General features: G+C 40.2%; 1 protein-coding gene across 6 annotated transcripts in view; it reads left to right on the forward strand.

Moving 5' to 3' along the window:
- Nucleotides 1–18,596, forward strand: part of LRRC3B (leucine rich repeat containing 3B) — a 41,850-nt gene extending 23,254 nt beyond the window's left edge. For all 6 annotated transcript variants that reach the window (XM_061464973.1, XM_061464972.1, XM_061464978.1 and 3 more), the window contains exon 2: nt 17,341–18,596. In XM_061464973.1, coding sequence (XP_061320957.1) covers nt 17,498–18,277 — 780 coding nt within the window. In that variant the 5' untranslated portion in view covers nt 17,341–17,497 and the 3' untranslated portion in view covers nt 18,278–18,596. The remainder of the gene's footprint in view (nt 1–17,340) is intronic.
- Nucleotides 18,597–18,826: the final 230 nt, after the last annotated feature.

Below are 18,826 nucleotides of genomic sequence, written 5' to 3' on the forward strand. Positions count from 1 at the left end.
TCAGTTCAGCTTTTCCTGAAATCATTGGGAAAGTTTACAAGATACTTATATGGGGACAAATTCAGTGAGTTTGTTTTGCTTTGGTTTTTTTTTTTCATTTTGTTTTTAAGCCTTCTAGCTACATTTTATAGGATTTTGTTCTGTAATTTGAGTGCAGAAAACAGAATGAAAATTTACCCTTGTTTTCTGGGCAGCTTGTGTGGCATTTTAGTGCCCAAAAGCATTAAAAAAAAAACAACCCTTAAACTTCTTCTTCCTTGTCTTTTTTTTTTTTTCTTTAAGGGCAATGTGTTCTTAAAACAACTTGTGTGAAAGTAGGCACCCAAGTCAGTGTCTAATGTATTGAAATCAGTCAATCACCGAATTGGTTCATTAGGGATGTAGAATTTATTTACCAGAAGTTTGGCCATGTGTGGCTTGCTGTAATTTAAAAATATTCTAATTTCAGGAGTTTCCAAATAAATTTATGTGTATTTATTGGAGATATTACCATGCTGTCAATTCAGTAATTCAATTTTTTTACTTCAGTACAGTTACATAAATGAAAAAATATTTGCAGTTTTGGTCCATTGCTTTTAGATGATGGTATGATTTAAAAAAGAGCAGCACTATGATGAGTTAGAGTGTAATGCACAGAGCAATGCAATAATTGGGTGTCTTCAATGTTTGTTTGCTAATATAGCCGTTTCTCAGGAAGCGCTGTTGTTGTGGAAACCAGCATAATTTTAATTAAAGTTTTACGCTATGTGCCTTACAATTAACATTTTAAAAATAGAACATCTGTAATTGGACTTGTTTACCCACCTAGTCGTAAAGGAAACCGTACTCAGTGGTAAGATGTTCCATAAACCTTATTCTAAGTGATAGAAAACATCTGCAGCCAAATTTTGGGTTTGGGGGTATGTGTTTATAACTCCCTGTTGCAAGTAAGCACCCCATGAAATGCATCTCTTCTTTACAGACAACAAGATTGTACAACCATGTGTAATATAAACAGGAAATTAAAATGTGCTTCAGTAGGACTTAAATGCTGTGGTGCAAGGTCTGGCATTATCTCTGTCTTCATTTATACTGCTTTCAAGTATTTTTTTTTCCTTGAATTGTAGTTCTTTCAGATGTTTTCTTTAATCTATTTGGAAGTAATTGCAGAATGTGAGGCTGGAAGGCAGCTCTTACTCCAGTCAAGTCTCTTAGGAGATTACTTAGTCCAATCCCTTGCTTAAAGCAGAGTCACATGGAACAGGTTTCTCAGGGCTCTGTCCAGCTGTCTGATGCTGTTCCTAATGCGGGATGTGATGCTGTATCTGCCCTTGCTGCAAGGGAATGTTTATGGCTTATGTTCATCTTGGTGGCTGCCAGGACCCTTCAGTCCTTCTCTACAAGGCTCCTTTCAAATTGGTTCACACATGTACTGGTACATAGAGTTATTCATCCCCCGGTGCAGGACTTGGAATTCCCCTCTGTTGAACTCCATGAGGTTCCTGTCAGCCCATTTCTCCAGCCTGTGCAGGTTCCTCTGGATGGCAGCATACCTATCTGGTGTAGCAGCTGCACCTCCCAGTTTCGTATCATCAGCCAGCTTGCTGAATTCTCTGTACCATTGTGCAGGTCATTCATGAAAATGTTAAATTGGCCCCAGTATAGACCCCTGGGGGTATTCTACTAGTGACTGGCCTCCGGCTGGCCTTCATGCTGCTGTCCACAGCCTTTTGAGCTGAGCAGTTCAGCCAATTCTCTGTCCACCTCACCATTTATTTAGTCTGTACTTCTTTGGTCTGTCAGTGAGGGTGTTATAGGAGACAGCATCAAAAGCTTTGCTGAAGTCAAGATAAATAACATGCACTTTCATCTAAATGACATGAGCCAGGCATCTCATTGCAGAAAGCTGTCAGGTTGGTCAGATGTGATTTCTGCCTTCATAAATCCATGCTGACTACTTCCAATCACCTTATTTTACTCCATATGTTAGGGAAATTGTTCCTAGATTTATTTGCTTATCCCCTCCCCAGGGTTGGAGGTGAGGCTGACCTGTCTGTAGTTTACTGGTTCCTCCTTCTTGAAAATAGGACTTTTGCTTTCTTGAAGTCCTCAAGAACAATCTCTGATTCCCATGACCTTTCCAAGACAGTTAAGAGTAGCCTCCTGTTAACATCAGCCAGTTCCCTCAGCACCTGTGGATGCATCCCCCTCAAGACCTATGGGTTTGTGTATGTCCAGTTTGTTTGAATGTCCCTTAACTGTACCCTCCTCTGCTGATGACAAGTTTCCATTTCTCCAGAACTTCTCACTGGTTGCAGGGGCCTGGGATTTCTGAGAATAGAATATTGAAGGAAGAAACACCTAAACTGACTGCCTTTTTTCTGGTAGTAGTCTGTCCCTCTATCCCCTCAGAGACAGACTGAGTGTGCTTTAAATGCAAACCATTTCTTTGCAGAATGTGTGTGTTAAATACATGAACTACATTTAAAGTCTGTTGATTGACCTGTATTTAAAGATAAACTATTAATGTCTTTCCATGATTACATTGAAGAAAAATTCTAGTGCATAGCAGAGTATGAATCTACCAAAAGTGAGAGTTTTTTCTCTGTGCTTCTCTGTTGTGTTGGCCTGGCTGAGCTCTGGATGTGCAAAGATGTGTAACAGGAGTGAGTACAGGCGGCACAGGGATTTCTGAGATGTTTTTCGTGTGTCAGAACAACAAGGTGTATTAGTCTGCAGTCGCATTCACACTGCCACCGAGAGCTGTTGTCTGTACCTGAGCAAGGTTGTTTTCAGCTTGTGTAGATGTAACAGTCCAAATCTACAAACGTTTCTATGCAGCTGTCAAATGGAGAAAAGGAGGTAAGAAAAAAAGATGAAGATGCTGTTTCCAGCTCAGCAGGAACCTGACAGCTCCTGAGCTGAAAAGATGCTGGAAGTTGCTGCTTTTCAGGGTACAGCCCTGGCTCCTGGCTTCTTCAAAGCTCCAAGCCCAGCAGCAGCTTGGGAATCCCAATGCTCAGAGGGCTGCAAAGCACAGATTATTCCTTTCCTGCTGAGCATGTGCCACCAGTTAGTCAGTCCTGCCCTCCAAAGAGAAATTGGGCATCCCCACTGAGTGATGTCCAAGCTTAGGAGCCCCCCATCTTTGGCAGCAATCATCTACTCTTCCAGCATGGCTCTGCATGCTTTATGTTAATAATAACTTTTAAAAAGCCTTTCAGTTTCTTAGGGTTCCTTAAACAGCCACCAGCTCTTGGGATTGCTCAGCAGCAAGGACACAGCTTAGCATCACATGGGGATCTGCCAGGGTCACTCCTCTTCCTGCATGCAAGCAAGAAAGGCGCCAGGTGGGAACTGTGGCACTGTCTCAAAACTACAGGGAGACTGCAGACATTGCAGTAATTATTCCCAGGGTAGCTGTGCCGTCTTTTGGGCTGCCTTCTACTGGCACTGTTGCACAAAAAAGGTTGTTTTTTTCCTCAGCGTATCTTCTGTTCCACATGCAGAGAGTTGTGGTCAATGGCTCAATGTCCACATGGAGACCAGTAATGAGTGGTGACCCTCAGGCATCGGTGTTGGGACCGGTCTTGTTCAACATCTTTGTCGCTGACATGGACAGTGGGATTGAGTGCGCCCTCAGCAAGTTTGCCGGTGACACCAAGCTGTGTGGTTTGGTTGATACCCTGGAGGGAAGGAATGCCATCCAGAGGGACCTTGACACGCTTGTGAGGTGGGCTGATGCCAACCTCATGAAGTTTAACCATGCCAAGTGCAAGGTCCTACACCTGGGTCGGAGCAATCCCAGGCATAGCTACAGGTTGGGCAGAGAAGATTCAGAGCAGCCCTGCGGAGAAGGACTTGGGGGTGTTGGTGGATGAGAAAATGAACATGAGCCGGCTTCAGTGTGCGCTTGCAGCCCAGAAAGCCAACCATATCCTGGGCTGCATCAAAAGGAGCGTGACCAGCAGGTCGAAGGAGGTGATCCTGCCCCTCTACTCTGCTCTCGTGAGACCTCACTTGGAGTATTGTGTGAAGTTCTGGTGTCCTCAACATAAAAAGGACATGGAACTGTTGGATCTTGGAACTGGATAATCTTAAGGTCCTTTCCAACCCTAAACATTCTATGATTCTATGATCTTGTTGTTAATGCTTCTTGTTAAGTCAGGGTTGCAAAGTGTGTGTCTTGTCCATAGGTATGTTATAATAACATATCATAACTTACCTCATATTAGGTGTCTAGTCTTACAGACTCTTTGTATGATCTTATTGAATCCATAGAATCATAGAATAGTTAGGGTTGGAAAGGACCTTAAGAGTTCCAGCCCCCCTGCCATGGGCAGGGACACCTCCCACTAAACCATGTCACCCAAGGTTCTGTCCAACCATCTGAGCTTCTGCTCCACATCATTACTAAGATCTTTAGTGCAAGCCCAGACAAGCAGCATCCTGTTCACCAGTCTGTAAGAGGCTGTATCCATTAGTACACTGAAGAACCTTCTCTTCATTTTGAGGAGAGCTGACTGAAAGCTCCACTGAAAGCTGAACTGATTGAAGAAAAAATACCATCTTTTCAGTAAGACTGAAAAATGCTAGTGCTATATAAATTTTGTATTTCAACTAAAAATGTTCATATTATATGTTTTATACATTGTATAATGTTTTATACATTTTTTTGTCTTGGGGTTTGAAAGTTTTTACTTTTTTAAAAGTCACATTTTATATAATTATTTATAAAATTTTCATAAAATGCAGGAAGAAAACATGTTCCAATAATATTAAAAAATCCATTCAAGTGTCAATAACACCTTTGATGCAAATGCTATGAAAACCACAGCAGAAATAAGAAATGACTTAACTGAAAGAATGGCACTGTAAAGAGAAGGATGTAAAATAATTTCCTTTATTTATTTCTCTTCGTCTGCCATCAAGATTTCAGCCATATCTTACTTTGATGAGTAAAGGTAAGCTGTACAATTTTACCTGAGGAATACTTTAATAATTTTAAAATAATTATTAGCAGGTTATAAATAGAAGATATTTTCTCTCATCTGACTACTAACATTGATTCTAAGAGAAGGTAGTGTTTCTTTTGTTATAAATAAATGATTGCCATATTAAGGCAGCTGTTAAAATCAATTATTTTAATCAATTATTTTAATCAATGATTAAATGAGATCACTCATTCTTAATGAAGTTGTTTATGCAACCATGAAAGTAACTTCGTAATAGGAAATGATAGGTTTGTGGGTTAATATTGTAGTTGAAGTTGTAAGACAGGTCCAGGGCTGATGGTTGATTTGGCTACTTCTCCCTGTCTGCAGAGGTGTTTACAGGTGCCAAAGTACATTTCAGTGTTGCAACTCTGAAGAATTTTAGAATTATTATTTGCAAGATAACAGGTTTTTTTGGTGGAAAGAGAAAGGAGAAGTTTGAGGAAGAAGAGTGTCTTCCTAATGAAGAGGAAAGCAGGTGAAGTGACTCATCATAACAGCTTTTTAGGGCTTTGTTGAGGCTCATGCCCTGGGTAACCAGCTGCTTGCCAGCTTGCAGTCTCTTTGCTTGCCATAGAACAGCACATGCTCTTTGCATCCTCTGTGGTGGCTGTGGAAGTCAGACTATCTTGATTTAGGAGGGTGTATGTGTGCCACTCACTGGGGACAGATTCCCTTTGCTCCGATGTGACTTTCATAAATTTTGTTAGAAATGAGTGGTTAGTGACCAGACAGGGATTGCAGGTGACTGGGCAGGGCTTGCCATACCAAAGAAAACCTGAGGCTACTTGGGCTCTCACACCAAGTGAAAAAATTCACCTTTATGTCTCTCTTGGAATCAGACTGAAATGAGACTGGTAGTAAACAACTTCTGTGCTATAATAGCACAGAAAACTTCTGTGCTGTAATAGCAGGGTCCTTTAGCATGCAGGTGGTTTGGAACAGAAGTGGGTGCCTTTAAGTATTGTTTTATGGTGCCATGCATTTCAGACTGAAAAATGGCCACAAGCTTTATTACTTTAATATTAATGCTTTTTCATTACTCTCCCTCCGCTCCCTTCCCCTGCAAAGTGCTGCATTTATCCATTATAAAGTGGCTCTTTCTTTTTCTCATTATATGCCATTTTTTCACAGCATGAGGAGGGAGAAGCAGGTGGGTGGCAGGAGGGACAATTGAGGACATAATAGCACTGCATCTGTTGTCAAACAAAGCCAGACCCTGGGCTGCCACTAGATAACCTGTTGAGGTAACTTGCAAAGCCCTCAATGATAACAACATCCCTCCTGCCATGGCTGCCGCTTTCTAGTGACTCTTGTTCCAAGAGCTACTCCCATTAGGGTTTTCCATCCTCTCTCCTGCTTCTTGATGGCAGGGGTTTTGCAGTGCAGGTGTTGGTCTCCATCCCTTCCAGACACTTGCAATCAGGTATTTCCACCATGTGTCCACTGAGGGCCGTGTGCCAGGATGTTTTAAAATTGGCAAATAAGTAGTAATGATTTGCAGGACTGAATTTGCCCTGCTCCCTCCTGCAATTTGGAAAAATGGTTTAATTTTTTATTTTTTTTAAATCCTGTTCTTCTCTTCCTCATTCCAAATATGTCAAGTTAAGTTTATCTCGGTGCCAGTACCACCTGTAACTAGAGCTAAATTAGCCCTTCTGTTAGCTCTGCTTAGTTTTCAGTTTTGAACAAGCTTTAGTAAAATAAATCATGTCCCACTTGTCTTTAAATTTCATTATCATGACCTAACTTAATTTGCTATAAATTATTTCTACCTGAGCTTCTTCGGCTGTGAACTTTCAGCCTTGAGTGTCTTGCTCATTGGATTGTTGCCCAGCTAATCAAGATACTTTTTTTTTTTTTTCCCTTCAGAACTCCTGCATTTTGTATCAGCTATCTCTGCCAAAGTCAACTTGGCTGTATAACCTCCGTGGGGACACACAAAGAGCAAATGCATTCTTGTCTTTAAAAATAAAGATTTTATTGAACTGAGTTTCGGTATCTTCCTGTCATGCTCCAGAGCAGTCATTTCAAAATGAAAACATGCTGATTGTTGCCTAGGTGGAACACATGTAATTTGCAAAGTCCTTTAGTGGCAGCTGAGGGCCTGACTCACCAGCACATTAAAACAATAGCCGGTTTTTCTAACTCTTGTTTGGAGATAAGTGCTAACACACAACTGCTTCTGATGAGCAGTCAAATGTTTTCTTTCACCATACCCTTTCTTTTGAAAGCAGACACCCTTGCTTGGTGTTTAGATCCTGATGGATCAGACACATCTGCTAGAGTAGTTTAACTATTATGGTGGATGTTGACAGAATTGATCTTTCTTGGAGCATTCAGACTCAGGTGAAGTCTCCTGTTACCTTCTGGTACAGGATGGTGGGAGAATGGTGGGTACAAAAGGTACTGCCTTGGGTACCCAGTCTCCTCAGTTCTGACATGGTTTAGTCTGATCTAAATTACTGGGCTCAATATGATGTTTGCTGGTAAAATGACATGTCATGTGATAGGCAGAGGGTCAGATTAGATGATCTAATGACTCCATCTGGCCTCAAACTCTTAATTAGGGAAGTGCTACCAGCACAAGATGGCACTGAAGGTTTCCATTGTTAGATTTTGCTTGCCTGGGAGATCCTCAGCTGAAGCAGAGCTGCAGAGGCTGTACTTGGGCTACTGTTTTCCTCGCCCTATAATGCCAGTAGCAGCCAGCAGAGCTAAGCGCTAGTCCTGATGGGAACCTGCTAATCTTGGTTTCATGAAAGTACAAAAGCCCTGTGTCTAACTATTTCAGACTGTCTCAGCTTTTAGAGCTGTAATGATATCTAAATACAGAAATAAATTCTATTATTAGCTCAGTACTATGGCATTCATTGACAGAAAAAGATAACTTTCTCTGGCAAGCTGATGAGAAAGAAATTACAGTTATTTGAAGTTGCTCATGGATTAAATATTTAAAGTGGGGATGTGGTTTTACTTGTGGGTGGTTTGATGTGGTAGAGGTTCATGATACTTTTGCTTAACAGCCTTGGTGCAGAAATGGGAAGTACATATGTGTGTGTTGTTGTAGATGTGCGCTTTGCTTGCTCAGCTATGCAAGTGGCAGTGTGCAGGTTTAATAACCACGGACGTAGCAAAACCAGCATCACTGATCAGCCACTTTCTCTGGCAAGCCCAAATGGCTTGTAATTAACTCAGTGTGTCACTTCAATCCAGAAGGTTACTTGAATGTCATCTTAAAGTTGTTTAATTGCTTATTGATCTCATAATTATTCCATACTTGCTGTCTCTTTTACCATTTTCTGAAATGTGTTGGTAGGTCACAATTTTAATTTCTTCAATAGAAGATTGTGTGTTGGTGATGTCGAGCATTCATTTTTAAGTTTAGAACTTTTAATTGGGAATTTCAAACTCTGTTGGCTTCCTTTATATACAAATGTTACACATTTCATTTTTCTTGCATTTTTCTAAATCAGATATTCCTGCATACCTCTCAAATGTCCTATTATTGTACAGGTAGGATATTTGAAAGCACAAGGAGCTGAACTAATAACTGCTGAGGTACTCTATTCTGAAGTGCCGTCCCCTATTGCTAATTTAGCTTGTGGTTCCCCCCACTTCTCCTTTTCAGATTTTTTCATACACAGTAATTGGTCTGGGAGTATGTTCTTTTTCTTTGTGGTCTCATCTTGTGGGTGTTAATCAGATTGTTTTATTCCAGTAGTACCTTCTACTGCCCTGGTTTCTTTCCTTGCAGATTCCCTGTATCATACATTATTGCTCTGTGTTTATGTCACTGGGCAGTTGTGCATGGAGAAAAACATCCCTGATTTCCTGTGGTTTAAGATAACAGGGTAATCTAGATCCCAAACTGGATGCTAAGCTGCCACTGTGGCACTGCCTCTTCTCACATCTGTGTTTCCTTTTGAGTCATGTAACCCAAAGGATGGTCTCATCTGCGGTAGCGCACTATAGTTCCTGGGAACCTGCACTATGGCAGAGGAACAGCTGGAAGAAGCAACTTTCAGTCATGCTCTGCTTCATTCTCCTCCTCCCTTCCCTGTCTTTCTTTGGAGTCTGTAACACATTTCCTAGGATGCTGAGGTATCTGCTGCCAGCAGATGTCTTGCTGTCTTCTTTGTGCAACTGTTGTCAACTTTACCGAGCTGCTAGCATGTTCCTTGCTGAATGGTCCCTTCAGGTTTGCACATTTATTTCTGCCTTGCTGATTTTATTATCAACACAGCTTCAGCTTCCCCAGCCTAATTACAACTTACCTCTTCCTACTGCCTACTAAGTTACAGGAACATTTGGATGACCCTCAAATGAGCCTGAAGACAGCAGTATGCAGAACCAAATAAGCACTCTTAAAAGTGGAAGAAAGGTATATAGATGGTCTGAATCTTGCTTATCTTTGCAAGGTGGTACTTTAAAGGCCTGTTAGTTTCTGATAGCACTGGTTTTGTTACCAGTGGAGGGGTTAGATTTACAGTTTGCAAAATAAAAACAGGATTTTCGGTTGGACACCATCTGCACTCACCAGATGCAGTTATCAAGATTAAATTGAAAGACTTGTCACTGATTATGCTGGTAATCATTGAGGTGGTCAATGTAATTATCTTGAGATTGAGAAGGTGTTTTCCCTGATAGGGTACTGCAGCAGAATTATGTTGAAGAAGCACTCATCATTAGCTACTGCATATGGCTCCAACTAAGCACATGTTTTTCACTTTGATCACGTTATTTTATTATATGCGAGAAAAATAGATGAGCAAATATTGTGAAATTGACCTTTTATTTTGAAAACACTTTCCACTGGATTCTGTCAGATTTATTGAAAACCAGACTTTAGAACAGACTTGAGTCAGGGTCTCTTTACCCAAGGAATACAAAGTATTTCCACTTCAGATTATTTTAAGCCTTCAGAGTATATTATTTTCTAGTACAGATCATATGGAGGATTGACTCAGCTGCTGCTGGAAAGGGTTTTCTTGCCAAACAGAATGGTTGTTGATGTTTTCTCAGAAAATGTCACTGAGACTCAGTAGCTATAATTCCAAACTCTAAAAATGTTTTTGACTGTAATGCACACGAATAATTAATCCAGAGACAAATTACATGGCTTTTTAGAACTCTTTACAGTCATTTGTCTGTGTTGGAGCATTTCCACTTAGCATCTGTAATGCGGTTTTTTATGTTCTTATATAGGGGTAAAAAAAAAATCCATTTTGCAGATATGTTTGCTGAGCAGTAATTGGCATACCTTGAGCATTTCTTCATGCTTGTATAGATTATCAAGCCAATTTCTTGCCTATATAGTGATAAATGATGTTCTAGAGATTATATTGATCTTATTTCTATCTTATGACTTTAATTCTTAATTTACTTCATGTTGCCATTATATATGCACTGTGAGCATATATAATGCTTTCTTTCCTTTTTCAAATGGCATAGATATGCATATAAAATGTGGTTTGTATTTCCCAGAAGGGTATATTGCTCAGGGAAGGGACAGGAGCCTTTTGTAGTCCTATGAAGAAGATGCAAGAGATAACAGGGAAAAGAAGGCAGCACTGAGTGTCTTCTAAAAAGCAAGTGATCCAGTCTGTGTTAGGGCTTGAAAGAAGGAGGTCTAGTAGCATCCCTGACACTGTGTCTTTAATTTCATTCAAGTATATCAAATTTCATTCCAGGAAATATGCTTCCACAGGAGACTTCCTAGAGCAAAGCATCATAGGAAAGATAGGAGATAGTTGGTAATATTTTTCTGCCTTTGATCTGTTATTATATCTGCTAAGCTTCACACAATTATTTATCAGCTGAGAGTTATAAAATAATTCCTGACTTGACATTAAAAGGGAGAAAAGTCAAATACGTTTTTTAACGTGGACCCAACTCATCAGTCTTAAAGTGCTGATTCATTTGCCCACACAGTATAATTAAGCTGTTAATCTGTAATAAGGAGTTATACATTCAATGATCTCACAATCATAAAGTGATTATAGCCTGCCTAAAATGTTCATTTGGCTCTTCTCTATCATTTATTACTCCGCGACTGTTAAGAGAGGGTATTCGTAGCTTGGGATCTGTAACTTTTACCTACACAGTCTGCTTCTGCAACTGGGACTGGTTTGCTATGAGCAGCTGGTGGAAAGATGTCTATACTGGGAGATTTTGGGGAACAAAATGTTGACATTCTGAGTCCTGTCTTAGAGGAGAATATTCTAGCTTGAGTACATTTGGTGTTTCATCACATAATGAATCCATTATGTACTTGGAGTTCAGGCTCACACTGATTAATCATGACATTTCAATTATTCATTGAATCAGTGATCGTTTGCACCCCTTTTCCCCACCTCATTTGCTGTTGGCTTCTATTAATTTCTGTTCTTACTGCTGTAGGATTTCATCTTGCTGTGCTCTGAAATCCTGAAAATTTTCCACTGCCAGAGACTTTCATCTGTGAATTTACATCACCTGGCACCTTGCAAGCAATTCTTGGCTCTTCCTGGTTTGACTGCCTACCTGCCTTCAACATAACTGTGCTGTGAAGCAGCCAGGCAGCAGCACTGTGAGGAGTGCCAGGGGGAGATGAGTGAAGGACAGAGGTTGTCCCAAGACTCAAGACCAGATTCTTGTTTCATCTTCTAAACTGCATCTCCTGTCGGTGTCCTGGAGCCACCATCAAATTTCCCAACTCAGAGTCTGCCTGTGCAGCTAGTGAGATTGCCACAGTGCATTCCCCACTGACAGTAAACAGGCAATGTTGTTTTAAAGGACTGGGTTGTTTGTCTGCAGGAATTCACTTGGTACCCATGAAATTTGTTGTACCGTAGCACACAAGCAGCACAGAGATGAGATGCAGCTGCTGTGTTCTCCTTTGGGTCCCACAGCTCCCACTCATCGCCAGCTTGCAGGTATCCTCACTTTTAGGCTCAGTACTTACTTGGTAACGTTGCCATGGTGTAGCTTTATCACACATCCACAGTGAACAAAAATACCTTTTTTTTTTTTTTTTTTTATAATTACTGTTATTTTGACTCTGTTGCTTTTGAGCCATCATCTAAATCCTTGAACAGATTTAGAGTAACATGTAGAAGAAGGAGGCTCCACATTTTTACATCTATCTTCTTGTGTTTTTAAACAGTTATGATCAGATTCAGCCCACAGGTGTTGGAAGAGGCAGGCAGGATTTCATGGAGGTTTTTCCCCCAGTGTGTACAGTCTGTTGGCCTCCAGAAGCTCAGCTGCTTTCAAACACAGCATACAGATGCACAGGGCAATCCAATGTGTAGTTTAGTGGAAGGTAGTATAAGATTGATTAAGGATAGGATGTATAGAAGTAGTTCTTCCCATGGATATCTTCTCTGTTTTGGTTCTTCATAAGTATGCTATCTGCAGTTATTTGGAAGTAGTAGTGGCAAATCTCTTTCTTTGGTTCAGGTAAAATTGTCCTGTCCTCAGTCTTCTAGCAAACTGTTTTTTCCAGCTGGGCTAATCATCTGAGTATTTAAGCCTTTAGTCTCCAGCTCATGGCTGTCTTGTCAGTACTACATAAAAGGTAATATTTTTAGAGATAAACTAGTATATGGCATTTTATGACAACAGGGCAGGGGGAAAAGAGTACAAAGAGAAAATACATAAGTTTCTAATATAGGTCTCTCTGAGTGTGGAGAGCAAGGCAGATCTATGTGTGCTGCAACAAACAGATCAGCATTACAGGAAGAAGAGTTCAAGGAAAACAATCTATTAAAAAGACAAGTGGTTTCTATTTCAGCGGGTAATTTGCTAAGCCTCATTCAAAACAAAATTAGTCAATATGGTAAAGATCTATTTTAATAGAGAATAGGAGACTAGATTTATCAATGAGCATCTTTGCTACATACCAACATAGTCAATGTTTTAAAGAGGAGAAAAAAAAAAAATTGTAATAATGTCAGGTCTTCCAAAACTATAAAATATCTCAGTAATTTTCTGGAAGTCAGACAAAATAATGAACTTTTTACAATGTACTCTTTTAATGCATTTTTAGTTATAAAATTTTAATATTTATTCAAAGTGCAAGTTTGCTCTAAAGGATGTCTGAAAAAAGAGCCCTGCAGAGTCTTTATTTCCTGGACTTTTCTAATGCTATATCAAACTTCCAATGCTGGCATGCAGAGTTGTTACTCTGAAGGATAGGAGCTTACTTAAACTTGGCTTGAAAAGTCAAGCTGGTTTTCTAGGGATCTCTTGAAGGTTTTTGGGGAGCTGAGAGTTTCGTTTGAAGGTACAGAGCTGCACATATAAATATGAGCAGTTGGTAGATTTATACGTGAGTCTGTGGGCTGTATGTGAGGACAGGAGGCACCTTGACATGTGCAGTTCATCTCCAATATGGAGGGCCAGCAGTTACTCATAGGATGCCTTTGGTATTTCATGAAAAAACAGTGTCATTTGTGGAGGACTATGTGATCCCAAGGTGTGTGGAGCTCTGCAGTGTCATTTAGGATCTGTTTTCCAATGAGGGTTTCTCCAGGTACTGTGCCTAAAATTAGTTTTTCTGGTGGTTGAAAAGTGACAGACCAGACAGATTGAGCGCAATCATGATGCAACCAACAGGCCACCCCCTGTGGTTATCTGTTGGCTTCTTCCTTTTGCCTCTTTCCATTCCTGCTTGCTCGTTTGAGCACATAAACTACAGGAACAAGAAATTCCTCTCTAATCATGTAATGCCAAATACAAGCTGTGTGTACAGGTGCTGAGCATCTCTAGTCAGCTGTCACCCCTTTGACATTGCTGGGGTAATGAGTGCAGTCTTTTTCCTCAGGGGATCCAGCTTTGAAGACAAGAACAGACATTCTAGTACGTTATTAATACAGAAATGGAGTTGCTATCACTGAATATCCTTCACAGCGTGATGTGTGTGACAGGCAGTCTTTGCACGCAACAGAAGCATGATGTGGTTGCTCAAATGCCATGAATGTGCCTCAGGAAAAGGGTGATATTATTGATCTCCCCTCAACAGAAGTGTTTGGGACTTCATTTGAAAATTTGTGAGGCCTTTTTTTCCAGGTGGGAAGTGGGAAGGACTAATGCTTCTTTACATCACTCATTTCTTGTGAGGAGGGGTTACTAGTCAAATACACAATTTAGTGGTATTGCATCCAGATGCTAAGATGCAGTCTCTGCACCTTGCTTGAAAGGCAGTCATCTACAAGTACCTGGCACCTGAAGCTCAGTAGAAATCTCACTGTGCATTAAAAGCAAATGTGCTTTCCTTGATAATTTCAGGATTTGTACGTTTTCCTATGCTGTTGTATATGAATGGTCTAGGAAAGCTTGAAAACCAGTTTAAATTGCAAAACTATGAAGAATTCTTTTGTGTGACCTTCCCTCTATAGTTTTATTGCCCTGCAATATTTGAATCCTATGTTAGGTTTTCTATGTTTATATATGTGTTTTAGAAATGTACACAAAAAGCCTTTTTATCCTGTGCTGTTACCTGTGCTTGAAATATTGCTGTAGTTTCTGTGTGCTTTTATTTACTACTTATTTTTCTTCTTTTTTCTTGATTTGCAGATTTCTAATTCATATATTTATATGAAGGCATATATTTATATGAAAGCATCTTCCATGCCTTTCTCTGTAGTCTTAATGTTTCTATCTGGTATATATCTCTTGTCTTTAGTCTAACTTTGTTACCTTTATTTTTGTTACAAGCAAAAATTAGCTGCTCAAGAAGCCAAAAATCTTCCTTTTAGCATTGCAAATCTGAGGATCCTAGTTCTCTTTTCTCTTGTTGCAGTCACTGGGATACCTGTGAGTCAAGAAAGTCCTTGCTGTAAGTTTGTTGGTGAAACCTGAATCTCAGCTATCCCTTGGATAAGATATTCTGATCATGGAAGTAAACAAAGTTCTGTTTCCCCTGACTGATGCTCAGTCCCTTTGGGTTGCTTACAGTTAAATTACTGAGAATTCGCTGAGCTTTGTTCTTGCTCAGCTAAGTTTTGTTGACTGGGTTTTTAATTATAGGTTTTAACTTGTATTTGCTCTAACAAAACACTGGGAGTTTTTCTCCTTTTATCTATTTACTTAGCTATCTCTTTTGAAGAGGCATTGCTTCATTAAACACTTTCCTGCTTAGTCTGTAATGACCCTAATTCTTCTACTCTAAGCACATTAATACGTTAAAGAAAAAAGCTTCATTTGTCTTCAGTGGGATGTTCACAGTATCACAGTATGCTAGAGATTGGAAGGGACCTCAAAAGATCATCTAGTCCAATCCCCCTGCCGGAGCAGGAACACCTAGATAATGTTACCCAGGAATGTGTCCAGGCGGGTTTTGAATGTCTCCAGGGAAGAAGACTCCACAACCTCCCTGGGCAGCCTGTTCCAGTGTTCTGTCACCCTCACTGAGAAGAAGTTTCTTCTCAAGTTTAAGTGGAACCTCTTGTGTTCCAGTTTGTACCCATTACCCCTTGTCCTATCCATATTATCTTTGGTGCTTGACATATGATCTTTGGTGGCGTAGCAGCATTATGGAGGACTTGGCAGGATACATGGTGTAATTCCACGTTGTCAGGGTTTTTTCTGCCTGTACTGAAGGAAGTATGATATTTAATGGTCACATGCTTCTACAAAATTAAGCATCTGAGACTCCTTCAGGTCTTTGCTCTTTCACCTCGGTCCATTCCTGCAGCAGGACTGCAGTATCACTGGCAGGAAGGCACTGTGTACAAGTATTAGGTGATGAGATGATGCTCATTCTGTGGTGATGAGCTGACTGCTCATATACTTTTGGTGTAGCACAGTGAGACACATAAACATGAAGGGAAAGGAAAACAAGTGTTTTTCCATGGGACAAGCATTCTTCATGGGGCAGGCTGGGAAAAAAGCAGCTTCTGGAGCTTGTCTCCTGTAGCAGATTTCTATCTGATCTAAAGACCAGGCACTGCAGTGACCAAAGAGCCAAAGAGAGAAATGGCGAGGATGTACCCAGTGCAGCAGGCTTTCATGTAAACAGAGGTCCTGCAGAACTCCATTGATTGTGGAGATACTACCGCCCCTCTCTATCCTCAATGGGAGCTTTTCGTGCTCTGCTTACAGCCCTTCTTAATGGTTTCACATTTGCAGGCTTAACTTCACAATTTCTCATTGCTGAGAATTTCCTTTCTTTTTAATTGAAGAGTAGAAGTTTTATGGACTCCAAGTGTAAACTTTCTGTTTAGGTTCTTGGGCAATCTCTCTCTCGATCAATAAATAAGTTGAAGAGCAGTGGTGATACACTACTACTTGCAGTAGCTGCAGTAAGAGAATGCAAATAAGGCTGCAGATATCCAAGCTGCTACAGAGGGCATGTACATGAAAGCAAATGGACCTGTTGTGGTTAAAAATTCACATTGTACTGTAAGAGGGGAAAAACTAAATGAGGTTGTCTTTGAAACCTTATAGGTCAGCATTTCAGACTTCTGTATTTGTACTTCAATTAAAGGAGAAAATGGAAAAGCTTCTGGATATTTGCTATTTTTAAGCCAACTTGAGAAGCTGAAGCAGAACCTATTTTTCATGTGTTCTTTTAGCAAATTGCATGCCATGAATAAGATGGTTTTTGTTTGGCTTGTACATAGGTTTGTGTGAGTTCTATTTGGTTTGGAGGTGAGTGTGTGAGGTTTTAGCAATTGTTACATTTCTTTCTTTTTCTCTGTGATAAACGAAATTTTTCAAGAAAACATTATTTCTATGGGTCTCACAAAATGCTGGAGTTACAGGAAATCTGGGGTTCAAAAGCAGAAGGGCAGGATGGGGAGACAAACAAGACAATGATGGATGTTTGTGGTGTCTTTCAGCAGCATTTGATTTACTTGTTTTTTTTTTTGTTTCTTGGTATAGTAAAAATGTTTCCTTGCTGAAGTACTTTGATTTGGACTTAAAATAGTGTAAATTATTTTGAGATAAGTTCACATTAGCCACCACAAATTCCTTGCTTACTTGTCACTGTTGCTGGAGATCCATCTCTAAGCTCCTGTTAATACATCTTCTATTTTAGCAAGGGAAAATGTAATTTAGATTTATAGCTGTTTTAGAAACATCTGTAACAAAAGCAAGCCAGTGCCTCCTTTAATAAGTATTTAAGCCCAAACCTATGAAATTTGTAATAAATGTAGTCTATTCTCTTAAAAATGTCCTTGGGATTTGTGCACTAAACTCAGATTAATGCTAATCGGAGTTACCTACATAAATCCTGTGGTACACTGATAGGACAATAGATCATTTATTCAGTGTTGCATTTCACTTCACCTTCATTTTATTTCTATTTTTTTTAATGAATACAAAATTAAGATTGGAGTTTATGGTATAAGGAATTTTTTTTCCTTCCTTTCTGTAGGTGTGCTTCTAAAAAGAGTATTGACCATGAGGAAGCCCCTGTGATGGTCCACTAATTACACTGAAGAAAATGAAGTCACGTTTCAGCTTTGCCGATCCTTTTCCCACCACTGTCGGCTGAATGAAAAATGGTCGTGTGATTATGCTGACAGCCCAGCATGCATTTGGTAGACCTGTGGTTAACTCGTTCCCTCTCCATGTGTCTGCTCTTACAAAGTTTTGTCCTCATGATACTGTGCTTTCATTCTGCCAGTATGTGCCCGAAAGGCTGCCTCTGTTCTCACTCTGGAGGTCTGAACGTCAGCTGTAGCAATGCAAATCTCAAGGAAATACCCAGAGATCTTCCTCCAGAAACAGTCTTACTTTATTTGGACTCTAATCAGATAACATCTATCCCCAATGAAATTTTTAAGGACTTGCACCAACTGAGAGTCCTTAATTTATCGAAAAATGGGATTGAGTTTATAGATGAGCACGCCTTTAAAGGGGTGGCAGAAACCTTGCAGACTCTGGATTTGTCCGACAACCGGATTCAGAGCGTGCACAAAAACGCTTTCAACAACTTAAAGGCCAGAGCCAGAATTGCAAACAACCCCTGGCATTGTGACTGCACGCTGCAGCAGGTGTTGAGAAGCATGGCCTCCAACCACGAGACGGCCAACAACGTCATCTGCAAGACTTCTGTGCTGGATGAACACGCGGGGAGACCGTTCCTCAATGCTGCCAATGATGCTGACCTCTGCAACCTTCCTAAAAAGACTACTGATTATGCCATGCTGGTCACCATGTTTGGCTGGTTCACCATGGTGATCTCATATGTGGTTTATTACGTCCGGCAAAACCAGGAGGATGCAAGGAGGCACCTTGAGTACTTGAAATCCCTGCCAAGCAGGCAAAAGAAACCAGATGAAGCTGATGACATTAGCACTGTGGTATAGTATTCTGAATACAATGATTACCTTTGTGATGGAAACTAGATTTGGATGTCACTCAAACCAGAGGTTTACTTCTAATGTTCATTGTAAACATTAAGACTTTCGGGGTTTTTTTTTCCTGTTTAACTGAATTATGCCACTGTTGAGCTTTCTAACAGAAAGTTTTGTCTGGGTGGTATGCTTTAATTATTTCTCTGGTGGTACCCTAAAGCAAGTGAATTAATGTGTAAACATTAGTTTAGACCCATTCCACTATTTAATAATGAAATTTATTTTTTTAATTTAAAAAACAAATAAAAGCTCAAATTTGAACCATGTAAAACAGAGTAATTTATTGATTAGAAGCTTGTCCTGTGCCCAAGCACACTTGGTTTGATCAGTGTTTGTAAGGTAGAAGAGAGGGGGGATGACAAAGTGGATTGTGAGAAGTCCAGGATCAGAAGGTCTTGAAGGTGCAAGGAGGGTGCCAGGTGAATAGTAGCCCATTTTGGGGGTTGCTTGCCATGACAGGAAAAAGACATGTGGGGAGAGGAAAGTGTCCTGACTCCAGGT

Source organism: Pezoporus flaviventris, unplaced genomic scaffold (assembly GCF_033815535.1).
Source record: "Pezoporus flaviventris isolate CSIRO_AGI_PZ_B2104156 unplaced genomic scaffold, CSIRO_AGI_Pfla_v1 ptg000037l, whole genome shotgun sequence".
In the NCBI taxonomy this organism is placed as follows: Eukaryota; Metazoa; Chordata; class Aves; order Psittaciformes; family Psittacidae; genus Pezoporus; species Pezoporus flaviventris.